The 10,531-nt window shown below is 47.0% G+C and overlaps 1 protein-coding gene across 1 annotated transcript in view; it reads left to right on the top strand.

The window, feature by feature from the left end:
* The window catches only part of mipol1 (mirror-image polydactyly 1), a 45,683-nt gene extending 39,014 nt beyond the window's left edge, over positions 1-6,669 (top strand). The window contains exons 13-14 of the mRNA XM_035912036.2: positions 4,082-4,255; positions 6,399-6,669. Coding sequence (XP_035767929.2) covers positions 4,082-4,255; positions 6,399-6,465 — 241 coding nt within the window. The 3' untranslated portion in view covers positions 6,466-6,669. The remainder of the gene's footprint in view (positions 1-4,081; positions 4,256-6,398) is intronic.
* The last annotated feature ends 3,862 nt before the right edge of the window (positions 6,670-10,531 follow it).

Below are 10,531 nucleotides of genomic sequence, written 5' to 3' on the forward strand. Positions count from 1 at the left end.
CAGTCACAGCGAAGCGCCGCAGTAGCCTGAGTCAGAATAAAGATGAGCAGCGAGGCGTCCACGCTGGCCAAACTGTGAGTCTCCATAAATCATCAGGATTGACGCTGGACGCCTGCTGAGATGGCGGGGGGCGGGGGGGAATCAGGATTTTTGTTTGATTTCAGTTTTCTTGGTGGAAATAAAAACTAATTTCCTGTGATTTTACTTCATTAAACCCTGTGTGTGTGTGTGTGTGTGTGTGTGTGTGTGTGTGTGTGTGTGTGTGTGTGTCTCTGTGGGGTCCCGGGTTTTACAGCCTCAAAGTGGGGACGTTTTGTTTCTCTCGTGGGCTCGGAGCTGGTCCTGAGCAGCCTGAAGCCTCACAGCTGGATTTCTGAACCCGGCAGGCTGACAGATGTGTGTCAGATGGTTCTTCATCAGTTTGTTGGACTAGCAGGACGTCAGAAGAAGATTCACCTTTGACCTGTTGGTCACATTCTGTGTTGTGTTACAGTTTCTGTTTATTCTCTATTATTGGTGGTTTTTCTCAGGGTCTCCGTGCTGATTTGCTGCCCTCACAGGAGAGATATTTGGTTATTGTTCAGTTTGCAGCCAATCAAAAAGCTGCACTTCAACCTCTGAACCAGGCATGCTCAGTCTGACGTATTAGTACCTCTGAGGAGGTGCTATAGTGTAGAAGTAAATCAAGCAGTTGGATTTCTTTCATGTTGTGTTGCCCGTTGTTAGCAATTCTGTCAGATCACGGGCGTCCCAGCGCGAGGACGGGTTTCAAAGATCCAGACAGCGATTCCTTCTGATTTCCTCAGACTGAAACATTTATGCTTCAAGTCTCCTGATCAGACGCCGCCAACCTCAGCAGTGCAGACCGGTTTGATAAAACAGATCTCAGCAGGTCAAAGGTCAGGCCTGTGTTTGTGTACCTGGTTCTTCGCTGATGGCCCAAACTGGAGCTGGGTTTAAAAATCGATTTTAGTTTCATTGATTCATTAACTCCTGAGTCAACTTTAAATATAAAGCATTTTATCAGAAACAGCAGAGTGTCAGCTTAGAGCTCAAAAAACTGTTTCAACAACCACCAAACAGCTGAACCAGTAAATGACAGCAGGTAAACAGATCCTGCACAGAGCGTGGGTCGGTCACCTGACGGCACGGACACGCCGTCGGGCCGGAAGCCGACAGCTCACAGATCCAGAAGCTGCAGGTTTCGTCTCTCTGAACCAGCAGCAAAAGAAGATCCAGCTACACTTTACGTGTGAGAAACATCGTCATCTTTGGCTGTCACTTCCTGCACAGCTCTCTCTCTGTGCTCAGAGACCAGTTTACCATCAGATCTCTGTTTTTCTTATCACGCACCAGTCTGCTGTTGTGTTCAGTGCTGCCGCTGACAGCCTGTAATCACCTCTGTGACTCTGCTTCAGCAGCATCAGCTCATGTTCACATGTTGATTCATTTATTTTCAGGTGCTATAAAAATCCAGGCCAGGAAAACCTGCTTCATGTTTTATCCTCAGTTACTTGGACACAAAGGCCTCTGCTGTGATGCTCTGATCGAGTCTCACGTGTCAGCACTGATAAACGAAGCTGAATCCAGGTTATAGAAACAGCGAGGACACCCAGCAATAAGTGATATGTTGCTGTGTGAGGTTGTACTGACTTATTTTAAAACCTGCTGAGAGTCAGATTATTTTTTTCTGTGTATAAAAAAGTGAGACGGGGTGTGCTTCCTTCTTTTCCCGTCGGACGTGTTTGTGCCTTCGATGTCATATTGTGTGACGTCGTGTGTCTGCTCTGTCACCGTGAGGTTTGAGAGATGTCTCTCGCTGATGTCGGCGTCTGAGATTCAGGAGTGGTGCAGACTCTCGGGCAGGTGCAGCGGCGTCTGTGACCGCTCATCAGCGGTTGACTTTGTGTTTACTCTTTAAATGTTTCAGACGGTGCTCATCACTAAGATATTCTCAGATATTAACACTGTGTGTGTTGTATTCCTGTTTTCCTTTCATTCAGTTTTATGGGTTTATGTGAGCTGAACCATAGATGGAAGTTTTAGGACGTCCTGCTCCAGCATGGAGAACTAAAGTTTCAGCAGTGAAGCTCGAGATGAAGTCAGAAATATCAGCACGAGGATCAGAGAACTGCTGAAGGTCCCGATGACGATGCTGTTGGTTCCTCTCTTCTGTTTTTAAAGTGCTCTGTTTCTAATTTGGTATGAACTTTGACCTCTGACCAGTGATGGGGATAACAGCGTTACAAGTAACGGCGTTACTTTTTTCAGTAACGAGTAATCTAATTACCATTTCTATCGTTACAACGCCGTTACCGTTACTAACAACAAAATGCGGTCGCGTTACTATTTTTCACCAAACAGACGTTGAAGCTGTGTTCAGTTTACCGCAGCTTATATCAGCCGCAGGAAGTAGCTGTGAGTAATCTGGACGCTGCAGCTTTAAGCAGCTGCGCTCCCGCGGACGGTAACGATCACGATCACCTGTCTGGCACAACAGCTGGAGCTCAGGAGGCAAAACAATCGAGTGCTGCTGTTTGACTGAGGAAGAATAAAGCAGTCGTGGTCAATCACATGACCAAGATGACAAAGCAACAAGGTGACATATACCAGTTTATAAACGGTGTCGATGGGCCAGTAAAACCAGTCATGATGAACAATTTATACGCCTGTTTTCCTCAATAGTTTCACGTTTACTGTCTGAGGACAGCGAGACCGCTCTGCTCAAACAAACAAAACAAAGAACAGCCCGTTAGTGTTGGTGGAAGAATGCACCATGTCGACCAATGAAAAGATGATATGGCAACATGACGTTTGGTTGTTTAGGAAGACGAGGAAGATTTAGGAGTGACGGCGAGAGAGAGAGAGCGAGTTTTGAGATGTGAGAGATTTGTGACGTTTAGCGTGTTTGGTATAGTTAATGTGTCGTCTTGTGTAGTTAATGTGTCGTCTTGTGTAGTTAGTGTGTCGTCTTGTGTTGTGTGTGTAGTGTTGTGGATAGTGTTGTGTTGTGTGTCAGAACAATGAGGCGACTGCTGTCTCCAGGTAGAAACAGGAGTGACACACCTGCTGTCAGACCTGCAGGTATCAGCCTGTGATGTTTCCTTTATAGTGGCACAAATAATCTGTGGCGTCTTATTGAAGAACAGCTGATTGTTCTGTAAACAGTTTGTGGTTAAAAAAAAGGGTAAAAGGTAAATGGCTGCAAATAACTTTGTTTGCAAAACTTGTGCATATGATTTTAAAACTGACAAATATTTGCATTTAAAGTTATGAAATATGATCATTAAACATGTTTGTGGTTGTTACAGTAATAAATAACTTTTTCTACTCAGATTTTATGTTTTTTGCCTGATTCTAGATCGATGTTGTTAATACAGTCAGAATGAAAACATGACTGTAAATTCAGACACGTGAGGCTGATGAGACCAAACAAGACAAATAAACAGTTTTTAAGGTGAAATGTGGAGGAAACATCAAAGTGGTTAAAGTAGCCAATTATACCCTGGACCTCAGGGTTAAACATTTATTTTAAGTAACACATTAGTTACTTTTCAAGTAATTAATTACCTTTAGAATCTTGTAACTCAGTTACTAACTTAGTTACTTTTTTGAAGAAGTAACTAGTAACTATAATTAATTACTTTTTCAAAGTAACTTGGCCAACCGTGCCTCTGACCTGTCTGTTTACCTTTAACCTAGCCCCACTCAGCACCTATCGATATCCCACCGATCGATTATTTATCAGCTGCTTCGCGCTGACGATCACAGCAGGTTTAAAGTTTCAGCCGTCTGAGGATCAATAATCAATAATAATCAATAATACCTGTTGATGTGCTGCAGCTCACGCCACGCCGCCATCATCATTTTTATTTAAGTGCTTTTTAGATAAACTGCAGGTTGACGTCTGTTCCCCTGTGTTTACACTGTGTGAATGTGAGGAAGCTCACTGGTCTTCATCACTGTTTTACCTGTTAGACAGTTTGTTTTATTTATTATAAAATAAATATATAACAACCATTTTCTCCCAGCATGCACTCTGACTGCTCAGTTTAACAGGAACGTCCTCTTCCCCTCTCAGATCTCAGGACTTAGCCCCGCCCTCCCCGCCCTCGTTGCGAGCTGATAGCGTCTCTCCTGAGGCCCCACCCCTGATGGATAAGCTGCAGCAGCTGATGAAGGAGAAGCAGAGCGTGGAGGCGGAGCTTCAGCGCTGCCAGGAGGCAGAGCGAGAGGCCACTGAGCAAGTGCGCAGGTCAGAGCCTTCACTTCCTGTTTGTTGCGTTCTCTGTTCTGATTGGCTGCTGCTGCTGAAGACATGTATAATATCTTTGTATGTTCTGCTGCAATCGCCATGACAACAGAAACACTCTGATGTCACCGGCTGCGTCTGTGACCTGCTGCCACAACATTAGGTACGTGGTCCTAATGTTGCGCAACGCAGCGCGACGCAGCGCGACGCAGCGCGACGCAGCGCGACGCCGACGCAGCGCGGCGTTGTGTCTGTATCAGTAAATCTGACAGTTCTTCAAATGAATCGAATCTGATTTTTTAAGGTTTGAACATCAGTTTTACCCATTTGGTGCATAACTGTAGCTCAATGTTAGAGCGCTCCTCCTCTTCATCGCACAGTGATAAATCACACGCTGCTGCTCAGAAGAAGAACAAAAACAGAGGAATGAAACTCGGGAGAATCTGCAGCGTAGCTTCAGCCCAGTTTCAGGTCCAGAGGGCCGATTTTCCTGCAGACTGAACCAAGAACGGCAGCTTTAAAGACCTGCAGCGTCTCTGCAGACTGTGGGATTTTTATGATGACAGGAACCAAACTCGGACCTCTGCGGTTCGGCAACCCTGAAGAAGTTTTTCTGCATGCAGATGCAGCTCTGACGATGGCGAGGTCTTCTCCTCGAGCGTTCAGAGCCGTGCCCGGCTCATTTCTCATGATTTTAGAAAACGTGTCTCTAAAATCCTTCGACGGCTGGAGACTCAGTGGTGGCGTTTCATGGTGAGCTGACGGTGTCGGTCACGTTTGACGCAGAGGAAAGTTTACCTAAAGAATGTCCATCGAACAAAATAAACTTTCTTTCGATGTCGTCACAGAGAACTGTGCAGCCTGCCAGCGGTGAGCTCTGAAACATCACTTTATGTGTTATTAATAATGAATTGATGGCAGGAATGCCTTGCAGCTGTCAGGAAACATCAGGTGAGCTGCTGTTTGTGCCCCACAGGTGTGACGGGCAGGTGCTGAACCCTCAGAGCTTGCTGGGACAGGTCGGCGAGAATGATGACGCTTTCAGGCTGCCGGCGAGTCTCCGTGTTCACATCGGAGCGTTGCAGCTCCACAAATAAAAGTTCTTCGGACCCTGAAATCCGTTTAAATTAGCAGCAACATCTGAGTCGTTCTTCAGCCTGAGGAGATTGTATCTGCGCTGCTCTTCATCAACAGCAGGAGCACGTGACTCTGAGCCGAGAGCCTGAAACAGGCTGACGAGCCGATCGATCGGGAAATAACTGTGCCTGAGGGTCAGAGGTCAGGGGAGGAGACGAGGTCCTAACTGTGACTCCTAGAGAGAGCCAGATGTTTGATTTCTCCTGACAGATGTTATCCAGGTGCACACCTTGTCACCTGTTCATTGGCTCCCTGCTCTCTTGTGCAGGTGATCAATAAGCTGCTTCTCTGGACCGGCGAGAGCGCCGTGACCGATCGGTAAAGTTGCCTCGGAAAGTCTCACAGACTCCGGGAGGCGTTCAAAGACCGGTTAAGCGTGTGGGACTAAGGAGATTTGGTGGGATGATTCATATTCAGCAGACGAGGGTGTGCGAGTGTCTGCGGCGAGCCGATGAGGAGAATTAATCCGTCAGATTCCCGCTCCTGCAGGATGGCGCTCCGACGCCGGATAACGTGACTTCTTCTTCTGCTGCGGCGCGGCGGCTCATCAGCTGAAGATGAAGGGATGAGATTCATGATGAAAACAGCTTAAGTCGTCCGTCTGCGTCCCGCACTGTCCTCCTGGGCTCAAACCCGTGGCTTTCCGCTCTAATTTGGCTGCCAGCGGGGGGGCGCATGGCGCTGAAGAGCCTCCCAAGTTTCTGAACAGCGGAGAGGAATATTTGCTCTGGGCGGGGGTGGGGGGCATTACAGAGGAAGTTTAATTTGATTCAGAGAGAGCGAGAGCGAGCGAGCATCGCTGACTGTTGGAAAGTCATTCAGGTCGCCCCCCCCCACACACATTTCATCTTCCTCTCACTTTCCTCATCATTTCCTCCCGTTAGTCAGAGCTCAGGTCACAGCATCAGAGCCGTGGCCACAGAGCATCGCCGCCATCATCGAGCTCTTACAAAAGCTCGTCGGCGAACATCAGAGTTCAGCGCCACTAACAGGAAATCTTTCTCCTCAGGTTGGAGCGTCTGGTCGAGGTGCTGAGGAAGAAGGTTGGAACAGGAAGTGTCCGCGCGGTCATCTGAGGCCTGATGTCCTGATCAGTGAAGACACAGCAGCTCAGTGACGATGATGATGATGTTTCCTTCTCGTCGTCTGAGCTTCGGCTCTAAAACACTTCAAACTTTCTGGAATCATGAATGAAATTTTTCTCTCAAACGTTTTTGTTGTTGTGACATTTTAAAATCAATCAAATGTTTTTTGTTGTTTAATAAAACAGTGATACCGTGGTCTCCTGACGGTTTATTGGTCGATTGGTTGATTGTGGCGTTTCGGAGAGCCCCGCCCCTCCCCCGGGTCTTTAATTGGAGATCAGTGTCTTTTAGTTCCTGTGTTGATTTAAGGTTCTTCTTAAATTCGCCTGTTTTAAACTGAATCTCTGCTCGCTTTCATTTCTGAGGATCACCGTGACAACCGCGATGAAGACGCTCTGACTTCGTGTTCCCAAAACTTCTAATTAAAATTTAACTTTGACAAGTTTCCCGGCTCGGTCACACGGCGCCCTGAGCACGCTCTTCTTCTTCTGTCACGCCATCAAGGTTCAAGGTTCTTTGTTGCCTGCATCAACCAGCAGTGACGGGTGAGCAGAGCGCCCAGCCACAGTGAGCGTGTAGACGCCCCCTCTAAAGAGGGGCAGCGGTTTATCCACAGGAGTAATTATATCACACTACCTCAGTATTCTGGCCGAGGAGGCATCCTGCTCCGCCCGCACCATCGCCCCGCACCATCACCCCGCCTCCACCAAACTTTACACCTGGCACAGTGCAGTCGGACCAGCACCAGACCCAGAGTCTGATCGGTCGATCCAGAGAGCACTGCTCTAGAGTCCAGTGGCGCCGTGCTTTGCTCCGCTGTGTGCCTCGTGTGATGTGAGGCTTGGCTGCAGCTGGTCGCCGTGGAAACCCATCCCGTGAAACTCTCTGCACGCTGTTTTTGAGCCGAAGGCCACGTGAAGTTTGGAGGACTTTAGCGATTAACAGAAAGTCGAGCCCTCTGAGCACCGTGAGCTTCTGCTGACCTGCTGGTTTCACGTGGCCGAGCGCGTCGTGCCTGAGCGCGTCGTGGCCGAGCGCGTCGTGGCCGAGCGCGTCGTGCCTGAGCTGCCGTCGCTCCCAGTTTCACTTTGTTGTAATTCCACTAACTGTGGAATATTTAGCAGGGAGGAGGTTTCACGACGGGACTCGCTGCACAGAGATGGTGCTCCGATACGATCCACAAGTGTAAACTGGCAGACGTGTGTGATTTGTGTGTCACAGCGGAGGACTCGCGGTTTGTTGTGTGCGTGCTCCGATCCACACACAAACACGTGAGCAGTCGGAGCTCATGTCAAACTATTTTACAAACATGTGCGTGCAAACAGGTTCAGGTTCATGCGTTGGATCGTTTTCACGTTCAAACACTTTCGCAGCACAAACGTCTAAAACATCAACGGGCCTCTGACTCACACACTGAACTTAACATACGTGTGCCCACAAATCACGCTGCATTCATGTCCCAGTGTAAAGGTGGGACATCTGGATTTCCTTGTCGTTAATTTGAAACTTCAGCTCCACCTTCAGCTGCTTCTTCCACGCTAAACCTTTTCTACGAGCTGCATGAGTGCAGGTAGGGGAGGGCCCGATTATGTTAAGAGATTTGATTGGACAATACAGTGTGACTAATAAAAATGAAGCTGGCGGCCATCAGTGCAGGTACGGCCGGTGAGCAGCGACCCTTCTGTTAACCCGTCGCATGGTACCAGATTACCGGCGCTGACATACGATCCATCCAACAGGTCCTGGTCAGAAGGTGATCTCAGTGTTGAGCTTTATTAATAGCTTGTATGACTCCCAACATTTAGATCATGCTCGTTCACACTACAAATAAAATGTGACAGCAAACGCGCTCTAGCGTGACGCTCAAAGCGGCCGCATGCGCAAAAGACGACGTCACACAGCGCGCTCTGTTTAGACCCAGAGCAACAGTATGTTTGACTGATGGACTTAATATAAAGACTTCAGACTTTACGTTTCCCAATTTTTTCTTTAAGTTATTTTGTTATTTACATAATAATGTAAATAACCTAATAATGATCCTTATTGCTGTTTTAGAGGAGCGCTGCTTCAAAGGATAGTTTCTGTCAGAATCTGCAGATTATACAGTACAAATAAAATGTTCACGTTGTCTTCCCAACAGTTTCACTGACATCTACACGGGATGGCCAGGAAGCGTTCGCGATGTCTTCTCCGGCGCTAATAATCTGCGTCTGTCTGGTGTCAGTGACGTAAAAGACGGATTTAATGCGACATGACCATCAAACATCAGCTTTCTGAAACATCAGATATGTATCGGATTCAGCACCACATACGAAAGTGACCCAGATCAGATTTGAAAATATTGGATTTGTGCCGTTCACACTGTCACACCATGATCGGATATTTGATGCGCTTTCGCCTGCAGTGTGAACGTAGCCTAAGGGAAAGGCCAGCCACCCTTCGGAGGAAGGCCCCATCTTATCCTAATGACCTTGTAGTACCATATCACCCTATTAGAGCACTTCGCTCTCGCTCTGCAGGCCTACTTGTTGTTCCTAGAGTATTTAAAAGTAGAATGGGAGGCAGAGCCTTCAGTTTTCAGGCCCCTCTTCTGTGGAACCAGCTTCCAGTTTGGATTCAGGAGACAGACACTATCTCTACTTTCAAGATTAGGCTTCAAACTTTCCTTTTTGCTAAAGCATATAGTTAGGGCTGGACCAGGTGACCCTGAATCCTCCCTTAGTTATGCTGCAATAGACGTAGGCTGCCGGGGGATTCCCATGATGCATTGAGTTTTTCCTTTCCAGTCACCTTTCTCACTCACTATGTGTTAACAGACCTCTCTGCATTGAATCATATCTGTTATTAACCTCTGTCTCTCTTCCACAGCATGTCTTTTATCCTGTCTTCCTTCTCTCACCCCAACCAATCACAGCAGATGGCCCCGCCCCTCCCTGAGCCTGGTTCTGTCGGAGGTTTCTTCCTGTTAAAAGGGAGTTTTTCCTTCCCACTGTCGCCAAAGTGCTGCTCATAGGGGGTCATATGATTGTTGGGTTTTTCTCTGTATGTATTTTTGTAGGATCTACTGTACAATATAAAGCAACTTGAGGCGACTGCTGTTGTGATTTGGCGCCATATAAATAACACTGAACTGAATTTGAGCGCAGTTTTTCTCTTACTGTGCTCATGTTTTCTTTTATTGAGCTAAGGTGCATGAAGCTGTTTGTCAGTCAGACTGGTTCTGTAACTGCAGAGTCCTCGAGCTGACGACCAATCATACATGTGGGAGCGTTTAATAAAAAAGCAGGCTCTGATTGGGACTCAGGACTGAACAGCGAGACGAGGCTCTTAGGTGGTCTGCAGACCTGCAGATGAAATCTGACAGCAGGCGAAGAAGAACGAGGTAATGAAAAGCTGCTTCCATCAGACCCGCGGCGCTCGTCTTCTGATTCTGATCCTCTGTGTCCAAAGACTTAGAATAGAATAGAATAGAATAGAATAGAATAGAATAATCCTTTAATTGTCCCACAAGGGGAAATTTGGTTGTAACAGCAGCAAGAAAAACACATACAAACAAACAGGACACAGAACAGAAACACACATTTTTTTAACAGAGTACTGTACAGTTATTAAATTAATAAGTCGCCCGACCGGAGAAATCGCTGGCGCCGGGACGTCAGGCTAGCGATTTTGTGAGCGCTGCTGTGTGTTTGTTCCACATTCTGCTATAATAACAGTAACAATAATCATCATCATCATTTACCTTATTTTACATTTACACTCGTGAGTTAATGCTTAGTTAACCAAATACACCAAATTTAAACTCATGGTTTAGTTACAGGGGAATGTGCCTGACCCACATGGAGTCCATGCAACTTTGGCTGGGAAGCCCCACACATGCAACATTGATTAATGCCCCACAACAACAGTGACATGTGGAACCTTGCTGTTAAATAATAATTCATTGTTCACTGCAACTCACTCAATACAGTAAACTTCAGCTCCAATAAGAGTGGGTTATCCCACAGCGCTCCTCAGAGAGTTTCAGTAAACATTGCTCTGCAGCGCCTCCTGAAGG

This window comes from Neolamprologus brichardi, chromosome 19 (genome assembly GCF_056152115.1).
Source record: "Neolamprologus brichardi isolate AB-2024 chromosome 19, ASM5615211v1, whole genome shotgun sequence".
Lineage (NCBI taxonomy): Eukaryota > Metazoa > Chordata > Actinopteri > Cichliformes > Cichlidae > Neolamprologus > Neolamprologus brichardi.